This window comes from Podarcis pityusensis (assembly GCF_964106645.2).
Source record: "Podarcis pityusensis genome assembly, chromosome: 4".
Classification (NCBI taxonomy): Eukaryota; Metazoa; Chordata; class Lepidosauria; order Squamata; family Lacertidae; genus Podarcis; species Podarcis pityusensis.
In genome coordinates, this window is record NC_138027.1 from 51,802,055 (window position 1) to 51,820,845 (window position 18,791).

The following is an 18,791-nucleotide window of genomic DNA, read 5'->3' on the forward strand; positions in this document are numbered from 1 at the left end:
ACAAACACAAAGCTGTCAGCAAAGAATGGAACTGTCTGTATCTGTGCGGTAGTTCTCAGAAGTCAACAGGCACCTGAAAGCTTATGATTGGATAAGAAAGAACAGCATTGGCTTTTAGTGCAGGTAAAACTTATTATCTAAAATCCTTGGTTTCAGGTGCTCTAATTAGTTCTGCCAGGATAGAATGCAAACAAATTTATCTTACCTGAAAATGCTGAATCATGCAAAAAGAATGGTAAAAATTTATTGACCCCAATCCAAAAACAGATGTAAGCAGCAAGGCACATACTGGTGGAGTGATCCAAGACAACAGACCTTGCAATGTAGATAGGAATTACTGGTAACATCCTCATAAAAGAGAATGGATAGGGATGTATGTTTCATTCCACATGGTTAGACAAATGAAAACGTGGGCCTGCTGCAAACCAATGCATTGTGGATAGGGATTACATCTGATGTGTAGGAGCCCTTTCCAATGTATCTTGTACAGTGGTACCTTGGGTTACAAACACCTCAGGTTACAAACACTTCGGGAAACAGACTCCACTAACCCGGGTTAAGAATTTTACCTCAGGATGAGAACAGAAATTGTGCGGTGTGGCGGCAGCGGGAGGCCCCATTAGATAAAGTGGTACGTCAGGTTAAGAACGGTTTCGGGCTAAGAACGAATTAAGTTTGTAACCAGAGGTACCACTGTATTTTACCAAACAACAGTTATTAATTATAACATTCTGTTACATTGTGATGTGGCATTTAGAATGCATTTTTAACTATACCAATCTTCAGGATGACTGGAGAATCATCCAACAGTTTGAACATAAAGCCTTGGTAGAAAAAGCTTAGAAGTATTTTAGACACTCAAGTGGTAGGTATGCCTAGTAGGATTTTTTTTTAATCTTTGAAAAGCAGCTCCTGATAACATACCACAACCTGCTTTTGAAAGTCCTCTCACTTTCAAAAGCCATTTGCTATTTGACACGTGGGGCTACTATAAGAAACTCTAGCCCAGAACTGACTTTAACACAGTGAGTAGTATTCAACTGAATAGTTGTGCTGGCAGAAGGATTAGCAAGAATAAAGGGGGTTCCCCCCCTTCACTACATTCTACCCTCAAATCTGCTTCAGAGGGTTTTTGGGGAAACCCAGAAGAGATTTAGAGAGAGGCTGTGGGGAGGAGAGGAAGAGAAAGTTCTATTGCGGAAGAATAAATCCTTGTGCTGACTTAGATTAGTGCTGTGTTGAATACAACCCACCACGTTTTTCTTTGGATTCCAGCCAAAATATGGTTTCCTGCTAATGTACATTGTTGAAGAGGTATGCCTTAGGTGCACACACCTTTGCTTTACTGTAACTATACAGTATGGATTGAGGGTTGTGTTCGAATCCCTCGTTCCTCCCGAATTAATTTGCCACAGTCTAACTCCGTAGATAAGGTAGTCCCAGAAGTGGAGTTGGATGGATGCGTTTGCTTGCACTGCAGTCCATAAAAGAAACAAAAGGCCTTTTCGCATGCAGAAAGGAAAATATGGAAAAAAGAAAAATAAAGATAATAATGGTTAAGCAAACCAACAAGAAAGTTTAAAATAAGAATGATACCAAAACTATAGGAAATGGGAAATGAAAACTGTCAAAAATACGAAAAATTAATGGCCCCTCCAGACAACCTGTTTATTGAGCATTCATCAATATTTTCTTGCACAAAGCTTATGTGGAGGATTGATTATATATTGTCTTTACTGAGCATTTATCCTGATTTGCTTGTAGGGTGTTTGTATGTCTTCCTGTATGTTCATTCCATACTTTTCACTGTATTTCCCTATCTCTTTCCAAACAACAAAAAGTCATTTAAAAATGGATTTGTTGTGTTAGGGTGAAAGAGCCCTTTAATCCACGCTTCATTAAGCAAACCTAAACTTCCAGTGTGTGCTTGAATTCCTGCCGCAAAATAGTGGCAGTCTGGAGGTGCCATAAGTTAACCTTTGAAGATCATGTATATTTGTACTTTAGATTATTAAATGTTCATATTTTCAAGAACCAAGCAATCTGTATGAATTCTTTACCCTTCACAGTTTTCTTAATTGTTTCACTGAATAATGATAGAAGAGCAGAATAATACCCATATTACCATTTACCAGGGATGCATATGAGATTTTCTTCTGTGATTTTGGGGTTCTGAGTTACCTGAACTTTTTAAAAGAGCGGCAGTGATGTGTTACCAATCCACCATTTTTCTGGGTTTGATTCTCTGACTTCTCAAACTTCTGCATATGCAGAGAGTTTGATGTAGTATCCAGCTTGTACTTCCACCACCCCCCAAAATTTCTGCTGACACCATGCAAAAAGGAATCTTGATAAGATTAGCTTGTGTACATTGATTAAATCAGGGCACAAAAAAGAATCCTGATGACCATTAACATTTGCACATAATCTTATAATGAAAACAAAGAAGAAAGTTATGCCAACCTGCATAATGATAATGATAAACAAAATAGGGGCAACTGCTCATCCACCCCTGCTCTTTACAAGTTTCTGCCATACAGTGAGATGATTTTACATAAATGATATGTATTATGTCAGAATTCTCTTGTGATGCACAGAATGCTGATCTGTACATAGGAGGAATTTATCAGTTTCACTGAAATGAATGCGTTGTTTCTTACTGGCTTTAAAGGTAAAGGTAAAGGTACCCCTGCCCATACGGGCCAGTCTTGACAGACTCTAGGGTTGTGCGCCCATCTCACTCAAGAGGCCGGGGGCCAGCGCTGTCCGGAGACACTTCCGGGTCACGTGGCCAGCGTGACAAAGCCGCATCTGGCGAGCCAGCGCAGCACACGGAAACGCCGTTTACCTTCCCGCCAGTAAGCGGTCCCTATTTATCTACTTGCACCCGGGGGTGCTTTTGAACTGCTAGGTTGGCAGGCGCTGGGACCGAGCAATGGGAGCGCAGCCCGCCGCGGGGATTCGAACCGCCGACCTTTTGATCGGCAAGCCCTAGGCGCTGAGGCTTTTACCCACAGCGCCACCCGCTGTAGAAAACAGATGTAAGACTGTAGAAAACAGATGCCACCCAGCAAACACTGTTCTTGTGCAGTCCCCAGTCATTTTAACAGGATTTGCATAGAAGCAACTGACCTTTACTGTATTATATAGTTGCTCTAATAACAAAGCAACCATCTATCAGGCAACTTGCCATGCATTATTTGCTAATTTTAAGGTAAAAATGTTCCAAAGGTAGGATTATAAATACAGATTTCAAAATAGCAGGCTGATCCTATCCTTAGTGGTTCAGACATGCGGAGCCTCAAGCCACGGTGGCTGCAGCAGCCTCCTGCATTATTCGAGCAGAGCTGGAAAGCTCTCTGTTGCTGCATAGCAAAGGAAACACCCATGCTATAATCTCAGGATCGGCCACGGCTTTTCCAGAAGTAATGAATTGAAGCCACTCTGGCAGCTTTTATGATGGGCATGTCAGCAACACCTCTGAACCTCATAGAGACGTTGTAACCTCTCTGTTTGAGGAGCAGGTGCCAAGGCACTGTTCTCTTGTACTAGTGTTGGGAATTTAGCTCTCGATCATCTGCTTTGGTTTCATTATAGGATTTCCCAAATCAACTGGTACATACATTTCCAGCTGGAAATACAGCAAGGCTACATCCAGAGCTAGATATTTCTGCCTTATTTCTTTCCAAGCCAGCCTATGCTTGATTTCCGACAATAAAACAACAACTGTGTGCAATATTAACTGTGCCAAAAAGTTCTGCACAGTTTTGCCAAGTATCAAAAATTGGATGGAGCCCTTGGTACTTCCCTCTCCTCATTAACAAATGTACACAAGGCAGTGCCAGAAAGTCTGGCAGACTGTTAGTGGAGGAGTCTGACTCATAGAGCCTATTCTAAAGCTGAGATTCTCATGGGAGCTCTTGCACTGAAATGCCAAAGCCTGCAAAAACCTAACCTGGGTCTTGACCTGCTTCTTAGGTAGGTAGCTTAAGCGCTGCATTCTGCCTTGCAATGAAGCAGTTATGCAGAAAGAGGCCGAGATAGACTCTCGGCAAGTACTGTATTGCCAGGTCACAACATAACCTTGACAGCTGCTGCTGGCAAATGACCCTGTATACAAAGATAGTCCTTTGGAATCTCTGGAGAGGGAGCAGTTTTGGGGTTCAGTCTCCCAATCTCAAACCACACGCAAACACATTTTTGTACCACACAGACTCACTCAAACTCTACCTACCTGTTCGATGTCACTGTTTTTCCTCGATTTGTAAATAAATTCTCCAATAGCTACAAACACAGAAAGAACAAGTCCTGCTGCAAGCACTATGAAGATGCCCCCAATGTTCTCCACACCAAGGGCACTGGCTTCTTTGCTGTCCTCCTCAGGGCAACCATTGCCTCGCCACCACTTCTCCTTCATCATGTGCAGCTTTCCTTCCTCCTGTAGCTGGAGAATGGCAATAGTGATTTTGTCTCTGTAAGGAGAGCCTGGGCAGGGTGGGAGGGAAGCAAAACAAGAAGGATTGAATATGACATTCAGGCAAGAGCACAGGCAAAAGTAGAGTTATCAGTCTGATCCAGCTCTTTGTATAGCAGTAGCAGTAATAGTAGTAGTAGTAGTAGTAGTAGTAGTAGTAAGTTGACATTATCAAGAGCACTAAAATATACAATGTGCATTCAAGGCATCCAGAACTGGACTTTTTAACAATGTTACTTATGCTGGTTATTCATATTGCTTGTTATACCACACAGAATGGGCAATAGTTCTTTTTAATATTTTTGAATCTTGGTGATTTGATCCCATGGCTTAGTAGGACTTTGACCTGAGATCCAATTTTCTGTTCGTTGGATAACACTGCTCTTTATCCAAACTGAAAGTAATATTACAGCCAGACACCTGAACCTTTAATTTATCCAGCACTGACCATGCCTCAATCACAGATAAAGTTCTCAGTGTTAAGAGTTCAATCCTGAAACATGTATATTATTAATGTAGGAAGTACCTTGGAGTTTTGGTTTTCTAACCGTTCCATCTATGTAGAAGAATATTTTCCTAATATTTGGACAAAACAAACTTTTCTATCCCTTCCTATAACCAACACCACCTGTTAGTGGCAAGGCTGACAAAGTTGTCAGATGTCTGTAAATCCTGGAGAAACCTGACTTTCCCATCAGTCATCTTGTGCATTTGTTTTTTGTTGTTGGCAACACTGCAGAGCAACACTGCAGAGCAATAATGCAAGAAAACATTTGAGTTTGTTGACTTTGCGAGCATTGTAGCTTATGAAATATTTTAACTTTTTTGTTTGTTTCAATTGTGTGGATGACATTGAAATTATTGATTTCACCATAAACACATACATATCTTCCCAAATCTTTCTTCCCAAATCTAAGAAACCTCTTATAACTGCATCCCCCAGCTGTATTTCTGATGCATACGTTCTCCCTAAGGAGCTACCATCTGTTCTAATTTATTCCTTCATTGTTTTGGGCTTGAAGCATAGAATCTTTATCACTGCCCTGAAATCTTTACAGTGCATCAATCATTATCTTGGAACCTTTGCATTTTCTCCTGGGGGCAGTGGTTGACGACTGCTGTCATCAAAGAAATTCAAATACAGTCTGAAACATTAGTCAAAATGCAACAATACTTTACAAATTAAGAGAACTTGGATAAACCTAGTCCTAAAAGCTAATATAGAATCCTAATATTAAAAATCAGCAGCATTAAACTGGAATGATGAACTGACACAATTGTTCAAATTTACTGAAATTATTGAAAGTATTTATTAGTCATATTAAGGTTGTAGCTCTACATGCGTGGAGAACATGGCCCAGGGGGCTCCCCTAGACTTCCAGTATAATTACTCCCTTTCATGCCAAACATGCCATTGTTGTGCTAGGTGTGGTCCAATGTACCCAGATGACTGGGGCCTTGCTGGGCTTTCCCCAAGAGGCCTTGTGCCTGGCTTTACTCTTGCTTTTTCTGAGAGCAGCCTGCATATTATGAATCTGGAGAAGAATAAGCTGCTAGATGTTACAAGGAGAGGCCTGCACTTGACATGAAATCTACTCTTTCCTCTACAGGACCAAGGAAACTGAGGAACAATTATCTGGTGAGTGCCAGGCATGTTTTCAAAGTACAGAAGGGGAAAGGAAAGGGCAACTGTCCCCCTCAAAGTACCCATCTCCATCTATAACTTCTTCTGATGAAAAAGGCCCCAGCCTGGCTGCCCTAGTAGCCCACCTTGGTGCCTTAAAGAAGGCAAGCACAACCGAGGAAGCAAAAATAGCTGGTAGGGAAATAGGGCAGGAAATGCTAGAAACTACCAGGTCAATGCAATTGATCTTGCTGCTGTTGAGGCCTGGGTTTTAGTTGAAGCTCTATGGGAGGAAAGTTCCATCAATTTCGAACGCCTCTTTGTTTTTTCTCGTTATTAAATTGAGAAGAGGATATAAAAGAATATAAAGTAATAGCTTGTGGGGCTTATTTGGATATATTTGTGAAAAACATTGGAACTCTTTCGACCTACCAGAGCTCTTGCAAAGCAGTGAATGTGTCAGATAAAAAGGATTTTAATTTACCTATCACAGTCTAGCAATCACCACTGATATTCATACACTTCTTACCAATGGGAGTTCCTACGCCGTAACCTTTGGAATCAATGAGCCCTCCAATCTGGGTGAGATTACAGTTCCTCTGAGTGACGTATTCTATGCTAGTTGATTCCATCAGCAGAGCATAGTCAGTGGTGAGCACACGCTGGATTCCCTCGTCATTGTTCTTCACCAGCGCTGTCTGCTGCCTGCTGCTCATGAATGCCCACATTTTCTCATAAGTTGATATTTTGGATTTCTAAGAATAGAAGTCACAAGCGTCAGAAATAGGTCCTATTCACACGCTATATATATATTTTTAAACCCTCACATTGCTAGTTGGCATCAGCTCTAGTTGTTGAGTGTAGGAGAATCTTTTGAGAATTGGGAATCTTTTCCATTCAGATATATTCTGCTGAATGTAGCCTTATGGGTCAGCACTTTTACAAATTTCCAACAGCTAATATAATGAGCACATGGCTGCTTTTAACACCATTTGTCACAAAATACCATAGAGGCCTGTGGTCTGTTTGTGACCCAGTGAGACCTACAATGGAAAACCAATGGACAGTACAGAACAATTACTGCCAGGTGTTCTATAGGAAAAGAGCTGTGCTATTGCTCAGCTGTGATAGAATGTACTGTGTTGTTAAAAATAGTCCAGTCTGATAAAGACAGTTTGTCAGCTTCAAACAAAAATATAAAGGCAAACTAATAAAAAAGAATTCAGGAACTTAAAAGAGTGCTCAGGATAACCAAGGCCCCTGGTCTCCATGATAAAATTGCAGGTGAACGGTTTAATTACTGAATATTCAAAATACAGGTTCAGTTTTTAAATTTATAGAGCCCAAAACACAACTGTGTTTTCTTTTATCCATAAAGAACATTATAGTCCCAGCTTTGTTCTTCCATCACTGACTGGGATATGATCTTTTGCTAGTGATATCTGCTATTCAAATCAATTATACATCTCTATTTGCCGGAAAACACCTGAGGTTTTTTTAAAAAAATACTTAAGAAGTTGAGATTTGCATACAGAATAGGAATATCACTTTGGATGATACCAGGATCTTACATGAAAAACACCTTAGTTTTTTTTAAAAAAAATACTTAAGAAGTTGAGATTTGCATACAGAATAGGAATATCACTTTGGATGATACCAGGATCTTACATGCTGATGCTTATATTTCTAGTCTGGCATAGAAACCAGTACATTTCCATCATGTTAAAAGGATCCTCTCCCATAAATCTTTAAGGAAACAGCTTGTGAATAAAGTCCCTACTGCCTTCACCAAACAAGAGTTGAATCCTATTACAGAGTCTTTATATTCATGGATGGGTGTAGCCAATACTTTGCGAGACAGGATGTCTCTGTAAATATAATCTTCTGGGATGGCCCCAAGGCAGTGAGATGTTACCTTATCTTTAAGCAGAAACTTAACCTTAGACTTTTCAGTATTTGAACTTTTACTATGTCTCTTCTAGTATGCTATTTTAAACAAAACATTGTTTTTGACTTAAATGTCAAGGTTATTTTGTACGCATTGAATACCATCGCAAACACTTGTATAACCCATATTTTACTGTAGGGCAACATAAATTTCCACATAACTGCAATCTGGAAAGACACACACATTCTGGCAACACAAATCTGTAATTAATTAGCAAAACTGGTTTCAGTGTGCCAAATTACAGTATTTATCCTTACAGCAGTATTGTGAAATAAGTAATTTATTAATTAATTCCATTGATTAATCACCTAATTAAAATATTTCTCTAGGTGACATATAAAATAATATACAAAATTAAGACAGTGCTACAGTTCAGTAAAACCAATAAAATCTACCTCACAACAATTTGGTAACAAAAAGGAATTATGATTCTGTGTTTAGAAGCAAACAAGGACAGAGAGAGAGAGAATGACTTAAACCATCACTAGCACTGAAGCACAACTTAGAAGTGATTCGTGTGGCCATCAGGCACATGGCAGTTTCTGGAAATTAACTTTAAATCAATTGCATGTTTTGTTATGACCAGTGGTTTTTAGGAAATAAATTTGACTGACTGACATTGCAAGTGTTTTGCCTTTCTCCCTTAGTGGCCTGGTTGTTTGTGTTGGCATTATGCTGCCACACAAATGTACAGGCTTTTTGCATGCATCACAGTCCACATTGTATCTGGCTGGGTGAATCTGTTCTCACCTGTGAGACATGACCAGGTCTTAAGTGACAAGGCTGCACTCTTCTGACTCCTGTTCAACTACTCCTAGCATCTATTGGGTGTCCTCTGCAGCTTCCATGAGGCTCTCCTCTCCTGAGCATAGGAGAGCTGGGATTCCTGCCTTTCCATCCAGAGGTGTTGGATCTGAGGAAGGGTTGGGATTTCTTTTCTCCAGCCTTAGCTCCAGCACTTCAGCTTCCCCTCTTCCTCACTTTCCTCATTGCCCGCCAGCCCAAGCCTGACACCATCTCAGGGCACTTCCAATATTTGTCATGCCCTGAAAGCTTTGCTACCACTCTTTCCTGGTATGGGCTTCTGAGGGGCAATACCTTTCTTGTATAGTGGCATTTCAGATTCTCTGTGTTGCATGATTTATAAGTGTGCACAGTATTAAAAAAAAACATTTCGGCTGTAGCTTCCAGAGCCATCTTAGCAAAAACATGTTTATAAATGCTATAGGAGAAATGTACATATTTATTATAAGGAAAAAAATGGGGAAATGGTTTAAAAATACAACTATTCTTTAATTCTATTTATTTTGATGCTTTTATGGAGAACACCAACAGAATAACAATAGAAATACTAAATACTAATGCAGTTAGTTTATTAATCTCATTTCCAAGCAGCAAGGAAGGCTTTATTTATGAACAGAGGTATCAAGGAAGTTTGTCATTAACTGTACTTTTGCAGCTGTGTTAATACACTTAGATATTGCTAGTTTTTAGAAGAGTCAGAAATATAAATGCTGAGAATCCCAACCCCACAGTTTCACCATGAACTTGTAAATGTGTGGTCAGTAACTGAAAGCAGCCATTTATAAAGTCATGATGGCAACCATAGAAATCTGTTCGCAGAAAACAGCAGAGATAGCAGGAGCACATTCCTTTCCAAATTCCCATAGCTTTGTCAATCTGTCACAGTGTCTTTACAGTGATAGCTTCTTAAAGGTTAGCTTTGCCTCTGTGCATCATGCTTAGGTCCCACAGTGGGGATGTGGATAACTATAATTACCTGCATCTGCTCAGGTGTTTCCTCCCTGAGATTACCAACTGCTGTTTATAAAGCTCTGCCATATTCATAGCTTGTTGGCATAATCAGGCTCAGAGTATGAAACTAATAAACCGAGAGCTGCCCCTGTGAACTAAATTAAATTTAATATGATTATTCCATAATAAAATGTGTTAGAATTGAAGACGTGGTTTATTTTATGAGTTAAAGGTGCAAACCAATGGTCTCTGGGCGTGTGTCCCAGGTACCATAAAATTCTGGCAGATCTCCTCTCGGAAGCCCCCTCCCAGGAAATGTGGGAAGGGCTGCTACTATTACCTCATCACCATTGATACTCCAGGGACAAGAGAGTGTAAAATATATTTGGTTTATATCTATATAACATAGTTTTGAAATTATATAATTATGTAATTTTGTTTATATTTCCTTAGCTGTGGTACATCTTTCCAACTAGTTCAGATAGATAACTGCCAGAGTTGGTCCAAATTAGCCCAACATAAGTGCCAATTTGATATTGTGTGTAATTCTGCCAATGACACAAAGCAAAGGCAACTGGTGATATATCACTTGGGATTCTATAGACTGACTAGCCACATTTCCCCCAAATTGTCTTTTATTGCAGTAAGTTTTGGCTGTTTCCCAAATGCTGAGCTGGAGTTCTGAAGGGCTTACTGGTGGCTCCAATCTATTTTGGGCTGCTTGTGCAGTGGAGGGATCCTTTGCAGACTGAGCAGTATGGCTTTGAGCAAAGATCTTTGAGTTCGGCAATGGAACAGTGCAGGTCACACACAGTTTCCCGCAGCTATTCCGACATAAATATCTCAGGTTCATTTGATTTCTCCATTCACATTTACTATCTAGTTCAAGAAAAAATGTCACCTGATAATGCAAACACTATCTTACCTTGAAGAAGGTCATAGTTGAACCATCTCTAACAGCTCCGTATTCTATCTTAGTTTGCTTTGCCAGATCATCTGCAGAATCAATGGGGGATTCCATTCTCTCAACAGTCAAGAAGGCAGCCAAATTAGCAGTGTAGGATGAGATTATGATCAAGGTGAAAAACCACCATATTCCTCCAACTATTCTGGTGGAAAGAGCTTTTGGCATGAGCTCAGATCCTATATAACACCATCAAAACATTTGTATTACAATAGGCTGAAATAAATGTCAAACTAGTTCTACGGACTTACGTTTAGGAACATGCTAAATGTATGAACAACAGACTACAATGATTTGATGTAATAATCGCGGACATACAGAGTTAACACTAAACAAGGAAACATACTTTGAAAAAGAAGTATGAATGCTAAATGATAAACACATGGATGTCCTTGGGTCTGAATTCCAAATTCACCCCCCAAAATTCTTTGTCATTAATAATATATCTAAATTGCTATTCCCAGTAACATAATTGGGCTCTGATGCTGAACACACTTACTCAGATGTAAGTTTCATTGACATTACTGTAATAAATGTGGTTAGGAACAGGGAACTTATATTAATGTGAATTATTTTCCTTCCACCTCAGTAATAGCTTGGTACCACGAAATCACATGGAGGAATAGGCTTACTTTAGTAACAGCTACAGAGCTTAAATGGGTAAGAGGAAAAAGGGGAAAACACATAAATTGTCTTTTAAATATACAGTTAAGCTCTTAGGGACAGTTAAAAGTGAGAACCCTAAGCCATAATGGACAACTGCGGTGAAGCAACACAAGATGCAGCAAGCTTAGGACAGTAAATGGATAATTTTCATGTTATTTCATTGTTGAAAGTAAAATTCTTTCCCCACATTAAAGATTTAGTTCTATCTATATGTTTATTGCATTAATTTGAACCCATTTTCCCATCCCTGCCCCAGTAAAAATGGTTCCAACTTAATATTTGGTGCTCATTGGATGACTTTATGAAGTGATCCCATTAAATATATATAACCATTTTTAGAGAGCCTGCTGACATCCAGGCCCTTCAGAATTAACAAATTCTCACAGGACCACTTCAACATCACTGCCAGGTCAAAATGTTATGTCAGAATCAGCCCTGTTTGCCCTGCATAGCCTTTCAATGCACGGAAGACAGAAATATTATTAAAAGTTTTCTTGAAGCACCATGAAGTCAGTCTATTCTTCATGGCTGAGCTGACAGACAAGCATATTAGCAAATCAAATACTGATTCAAGATGTTTGCACGGCCCTCTCCTGCACATTCCCTTTGCCTTTCCCGTACTTGCTTGCTTCCCCTTCCTATTCCTGCTTTATCCAGGGAAAATTAACAAAGTGCCCTTCAGCCTCTGGGCAAAACGTAGACATGAAGTTAATACTCGCACACATTGTTAAACTCATGGGTGCAAGGTGGGCTCAGGCTTCCTTGTAGCAGCTATTATACAGGGCTGGAACAAGGGATTGTGCCACTTGAAGCAGGCAGAAATATTGCTGCCATGCCACCTCTTCTCACCCTCCCATCCTCCTCTTTGCAGCAACAGCGATGGTGCTCTTCTTCCTGCGCTTCTCCATGTCTTCTCCCCCCTGTGTTCTTCTCCAAAAAATGCATTAGCAGCATCATCACTAGAGGGAGGTTTATCTGCCTCCCTCTTTCCTCCTGCCCCCTGGCTCAGTGCCTCACTATGTGGAAGGGTCAAAAGTGGCCAGGAGAGAGGCTGTTTAAACTTATAAACTTTTCAAAAGATGCTTTAAAGTTACTTAATGTTTTTCCAATGCTTTCCCCCACCGTGGAGTGGGTGGCTCAGACCCTTATCTTGCTAGGGGGCAGACAGGCATCTAGCGGTGTTGGCAGCAGCGGCAGCAGGACCACTGGCCAATAATGAGATGAGTTTGGGGGCACTTGGGATTGGGACAGTTCACTGCGTTCCTATGACCACAGCCCAAAACAGTTGTCTCATTCCTCCTCATGTTTGGGTTGACCCTGTATTTGCATAATAGAAACTGAGCACACCAAGTTCATCAACACAGTTAACATCACATCTAGTGTGGCTCCCTATTCTGGGAACCAGCCAGTAGAGAGCTTTGCTAATTTTCACCAGGTATAGGAGGGGGATGTAGCAACAAGGGAAAGAACAAGGAACTGGGCAGGGTCTGTATGCTCATCTGTTTAGTTTCAGCTGGGAAATCACATTTGTGTATCTTCTCTTCAACTGCAAGTCTCTGCTCCTACTGAATTTACAGTTGAGTCAAAGTGCATGCTTAAATGCTTATTGGACTAAAGCATACATCAGCATGTGGTCAAATTTTGAGCTGGATACTAAACACTTGATACAATTTGTTCAGCAAACATTTTTTGGCACTGAAGTGCTGTGCCTTCTAAGACAATTATGTGAGATGAATACAAAAGATCGATGGCCTTGGCAGATTTATTAGTTTATAAACTGTATGGCTGGAAAAGGACCATCATTTTCCAAATGATAGCTGAAAAATAAAACTTCTCTTTATATCAATATGTCTGTGCTAAGAATGAGTCAAGGCTCCAAGCATGTTGATGTAGGCATTTTGAGCGTAATTGATGGGAATTTGCTCCAATTACTTAGAGTTAAGTGGGTGCCTCTGATTCTAGTCTTTCATTTTGTGTTGTATTCTATGTACATACATGGAACGATAACTTCCATTTTATGGGGAATACTTGCCAAACACACGTTTCTTTGTAAATGAGATTGGTAATCTGACATATTGCTTGGGTTTTGGATTGGGATCTGCATATTTATGGCACATGCAGAGCTGCTTAAAAATTAACAGCCTGATCCAGCAAAGATCTGCACATAGAGGCAATCTTCCACGTGTGCACCCAGTGCAGATATGCAGCTAAAGAGCAATACTCAGCCGAGTACCACTGAACTAAATGTATTTGTTTGTTTTGTTTTGGATATGAATGATCATCTCAGCCCAGGGTCACTAGTTGTCTACAGTAAGAGCTGGATAGTGACTGTTTAATGGTATTGTACTCCTCATTACTCAGAAGCAAGTCCTTCCTGAATTTAACATGACTTACCTGCCAGTGAGTAGATGTAGGATTGCAGCCAAAGCTTCCTATTAATCTCAGAAATGCTATTTTTAAAACCAGTATCTTTATCTCCACTATAATTCTTTTCCTGGCACTCCAACAATACAATTTATTTTTACACACACCAACTCTTCCAGGGGTGATGCCCTTAGATTTGATCTGCAGCTGATCTAAACCAGCACAAGAAGCAGCTGCAAAGAGTGCTGATTCAGTTCTTCATGAAAACATTATTTACTAAAAGCTCAGCAAAGGAATATAAATTATGTAGACACTGATGTAATGGCACATTTTAATGAATATAGATGGTAATAATGGCTACCTACATTTCAGAAACCATTGCAACTTGGAAGAATAATCTAGAAAATTGGTTTCCTAGATAGGTGTTCCATAATAAAACACTGAGAAGTTTTGAAAGGTTTCAACCTCTAGCTAATTCTAATTTCTCTTTCTCTCCTCTGATTTTCTATCATAAGGAAACTCAGTTGCTTGAGTGAAAACAGAAAGTCTGCATTTTACCCCTCTTAGATTTGGTTAGGTTGAAAATTGCTGAGCTTGTAAAGTGTCAGTGGACACCATCAGTAACTGCCTTAAGCAAGTAAGAAGCTGAAGGCAAGCAATCGGCTCACAGGACCATGATGACTTACAAATTTTGATTGCTGATTCAGCACAGCTAAAGAATGAACACCTTTAGACCTACTTGGGTAGCATACAGATCTTTTTACAAGATATTCAAGAGAAATCATTGCTGTCTTTTGCCTCAGTCCAGATCCTCATGCAAGCTCTGATGCATACATGAAGCTCTTCTATGTGCAATTTCCCCTAGTAATCTTTTTGAGGGGAGCAGACCTGTAAGTGTAGAGCTTTATTGTTGCCCCATTCATCCCAGTGAAGTGCATGAGTTAAAGCACATGTGAATTAGGAGTTCTATATGTGCATCAGAGTTGTGGCACATACAGAAAATTGCTGGATCAGAAGGTTTTCTTCAGGGGACCCAAGATTCAAAATATGCTTAACAGCCTGATCACATTCATGGGTTGGTTTTTTTTTCTAGCGTAAGCCCTATGGAGTTCTCTTTTTTTATTCTTTTATTATTATTACTATTGCTATTATTATTACGATTTTGTTACCAAGCATAGGCTTGTGTTATGACACTAAAATACTATATGTGTCTAAAGGAAGAGTGTCATTGAGTTTAGGGGGATAAATGGACATGGGACTGCAACCTTAGCCTTATTTCATTCATAAGATATTGCTCTTCAAAGCAGCACGCTGTACTCATTTCAGAGGAATTTCACTGTCATTAAATAGGCTAGTAAGGTGGGAGCCATGACCTGTGTAGCTTTCTATACATTGTCAATTAATTTGCCAAGTATTTTGATAACCTTTCAAAGAAAATATGCTGTATTTGTATAGAGAACTTAAATAAGAGGTGTGAGAAAATAATGCTATTATTAAGAACCAGAGTCAGACAATACTTGCTGAAGACTCTCTAGTGCCTTTTTATGGCAGACATGACAGCCAATCCTGATCCAGACTTTGCTCACGCTCTGTAGAAAAGAGAAAGTCTGATCATCACATTTTAAAATGTAATAAACCAGTGGCTTCCAATCAAGCACAACAAGCAGCTTCTGTTAACAAGAAAGAGCATAACAATAGATGCAGAGGTTAGCAACCATTCATCTCTTGTTCAGACTCTACATGTTAATGATGGTGCACTTACAGTCCACACGTACCACAAGTTTGTACATGGAAACATTTGCTTCAACTTACAATTTTGGTTTTTTGCTTTTAAAGCTTCTTCAAAGACAAGCAGAGTCTGGTTGGGGCTGACTGTCATGTACCCAAGGTAGTGGTAACTAGTAGGCACGGCATCCCACAGTTTGCTGTGGATGATGGTAAACTCCAAAAATGGCAGGCCATTCAGAACACAACGTATTTGGGCACTTGCACACACAAAGCATTCACAACTATAGACCTGTCCAATACTGTAAAACCTTAGTCTGTGTTTTACTGACAAACTGGGACAAGAAGCTGATTTTTCAATTCATCTTGGATAGAATCCATTCTATGAGTATCTGTGCTTGACATCTGTCCCCCTTCCCACTTAGCCCAATAAATGCCTAATATACTACAGGGAACAGAATCAATGGCCATATTCCCACTGGTGTTAGAAAATCAGGCTTATGAAATTGTGATGTTTGATTTCTACTCAACCCCAATTTGTTATTCCTCATATTAATTGTTCTTTGAGTTGGTCTAGGGGTGTTTTCACTTGCATGCCTTTATTAAAATATTTCACTATTCTCATGATTTTCTCAGTGTGTGGTTTTTTGAGGGGGTTCACAATGATTAGACATATATTCTGAACACGCACCTCACATAGAGGCAAAAGCTTATTAATGGGAGCCTCAGAATGAACACATCATATACACACATGGTTAGTATATGCACCGCTGATTCTTCACGTCTATTGCACCTCATTTCCTTTCATTGTAAAATGAGCATCTCTGTGCAGTTTCCAGAATCAACAGCTGTTAGGACGTTGTGGGTATCAAAGGCTGGATGCATTTACAAGAGGCAAAACCATAAAGACCTGCAGAAAAGTGATTAATTAAGTTTGGGGATTTTTAAGCAATAGAAGTTTGACAAATGCTCATGAAATAATGATTCCCACAAAATGTATTGTGGCCCTTAAAAAAAACAAACCACCTTGCCTTATCAGTGTTTTATAATGGCATGAAGTCTAATTGAAAATTATTTTCTTCTGTAGTTTGATTCATATAGATTACTACTTTCAGTGAAAACAACACCAAAGCCATCTTGCTCCTTAGATTTTGCCTATCAAAGTACAACCATGTGATATAAAAACAAATTTTGCATTTTATTGCATGCTTTCCTTCAGTAGATTTACTTTGGATTTAAAAAGTTTTAATTTCTTCCCCGGACCCCCTTTTTAATTGTTAATATATACAATGTTGTTGCATGTCTCTTGTCTAGATCAGGTTTTACAGTATATGCTAGAGCTACAAATGGTGGAGTTTACCAGCACAGAAGCTCTTGAGCAGACTGTGGGATGTGTGCAGTAATGAGGTGTAACCGGTGTACCTTGCTGCATGAGAGCTCCAACTCCAAACCAGAAACTATTAAGTAAAGTAAAATTGTTTTCCACCACATCTGAGTCAGGGTTGCACGGGTGGGGGTTATACCACTCATAGGGTGTAAACCTGTGGTAGTTAACAGAAACAGTTTGTAAACATCAGATTTTAAAAAAATTACAGACAGCACCAGCAAACCTGCTGAACAATGCACAAAATGCAAAGATTAATGAGGAAAACAAAAGAGAAGAAAATTAAGGCCATATTCATAAATGTACAGCCACAGCATAGAAGTTCCAAGGCAGCTTGGCAATGCAGCAGGCAGGTTTTAGAGCACCAGAGTCACATGCCTTAACTATAATTGTACTTTGATTCTAATAAGCCCAGCACACTCTTCAAAGAAAAGGAAAACTGCTTCCAAACACTTGCTTTCCAGGTGACCCTTGAACTATAGTTTTGAAGACTCTTTGTGATGCAGAGAAGACTGTTGCCTCAGATGTGTTCTTGCCAAATGCACTCGTTTGCTCTCAGATTTCTCCAGGCAGGCAGTGCAACCGCATGCATGCCTACCCAGAAGTAAGCCTCAAGTTCAGTGGGACTTGATCCCAAGTAAGTGTTACAAGACTTCAGTCTGAACAGCTTGATTTCTGGAAAAGGAATTGATCCACATAAATGTTCGGATCATTTCCATCCAGTTCACTATTCAGATGTGTATATTTGTGGTGCCACAAATTAGGGTCAATTCACGCTTCATACTGCAGTTGTGAATAAGCCTCTCCTCATCCAAGACGGGAGGTGGTGTGGGCGCGACGCGATTTCTGCATCACGCAGGGGGCATTACGCCCCCTGCCCCACTCACCTGGCTGGCACACCACGCCCACAGGTAAGCGCCCAACCGGGCGACTTGGAGGGGGCATGGTTTGCAGTTTAACTTACGGCTGTGCCAGCAATTCCACCTCATTTTCCGCCTTCTCATCGTGAAGGGGTGAAATATTTCTGAACACTTGAGTACATGGCATGGATTCATAAGTGGACCTCGCCCACCACACACACCCCTTTCATGTTTACAGGTACTCTTGTCATCTTCTCTTTATGCAGGAGCTTCACACATATATCCCAGCGATGCCAGATGCAAGGCTCTTCCTAACTCTTGTACAGTGGTACCTCTGGTTACGTACTTAATTTGTTCCGGAGGTCCGTTCTTAACCTGAAACTGTTCTTAACCTGAAGCACCACTTTAGCTAATGGGACCGCCCGCTGCTGCTGCGCCACTGTCGCACAATTTCTGTTCTCATCCTGAAGCAAAGTTCTTAACCTGAGGTATTATTTCTGGGTTAGCGGAGTCTGTAACCTGAAGCATATGTAACTCGAGGTACCACTGTATCTATGTTTTGCATTCCTACGCAAAAAATAATAAAAATCTGTTTCTACTTGCTGATCTATGACACGTGTTTCTAGAAATGAAATGGCTAATAAAAGTTGGTTGATATTGTGAAGGAGTTCTTGTGCTCAAGTATTATAGGGGTCAACGGAAGAAATTATAAATTACCCTTTTGCAAACAGATACCCTCAGTTCTTGCAGAAAATGGACACTGTATTCTTTTGTGATCTATACTTCACAAAATTATTTTAAGACTGTCCTAGTCACAGAATCCTGCCTGTTGCTGATTATCACAGCTGTAGGGCATACTTTTATTGTGATGTTTATGAATATGGCTTTAATTGACAATGTCATGCCAGTACATTTTAATTGCTGTTTTAACAATATAATTAAGCTTTGAATTTATGCACTCTTGCAACTAGAGTGCTGTGCTAGGCTTGAAGCAATGAACACTGATAATAATGAAGGCACTAATTGA

At 40.0% G+C, this 18,791-nt stretch overlaps 1 protein-coding gene and 1 long non-coding RNA gene across 36 annotated transcripts in view; one reads left to right on the forward strand and one right to left on the reverse strand.

The window, feature by feature from the left end:
* The window catches only part of LOC308476135, a 159,645-nt gene that overhangs the window by 19,029 nt on the left and 121,825 nt on the right, over positions 1 to 18,791 (forward strand). For 2 of the 30 annotated variants that reach the window (XR_013985736.1, XR_013985737.1), the window contains exon 1: positions 7 to 123. The exons of 27 other annotated variants lie outside the window; for them this stretch is intronic. This is a non-coding gene — a long non-coding RNA (uncharacterized lncRNA). Of the gene's footprint in view, positions 124 to 18,791 lie in introns of all 30 variants that reach the window. One more of the 30 variants, XR_013985735.1, reaches the window with a different exon arrangement.
* The window catches only part of GRIK1 (glutamate ionotropic receptor kainate type subunit 1), a 155,669-nt gene that overhangs the window by 4,200 nt on the left and 132,678 nt on the right, over positions 1 to 18,791 (reverse strand). For 4 of the 6 annotated variants that reach the window (XM_081003532.1, XM_081003529.1, XM_081003531.1 and 1 more), the window contains 4 exons: positions 16,943 to 17,061; positions 10,727 to 10,944; positions 6,628 to 6,853; positions 4,235 to 4,485 (listed from right to left, as the gene is read on the reverse strand). In XM_081003532.1, coding sequence (XP_080859658.1) covers positions 4,235 to 4,485; positions 6,628 to 6,853; positions 10,727 to 10,944; positions 16,943 to 17,061 — 814 coding nt within the window. Of the gene's footprint in view, positions 1 to 1,335; positions 1,502 to 4,234; positions 4,486 to 6,627; positions 6,854 to 10,726; positions 10,945 to 16,942; positions 17,062 to 18,791 lie in introns of all 6 variants that reach the window. The other 2 variants (XM_081003533.1, XM_081003530.1) reach the window with 1 other exon arrangement.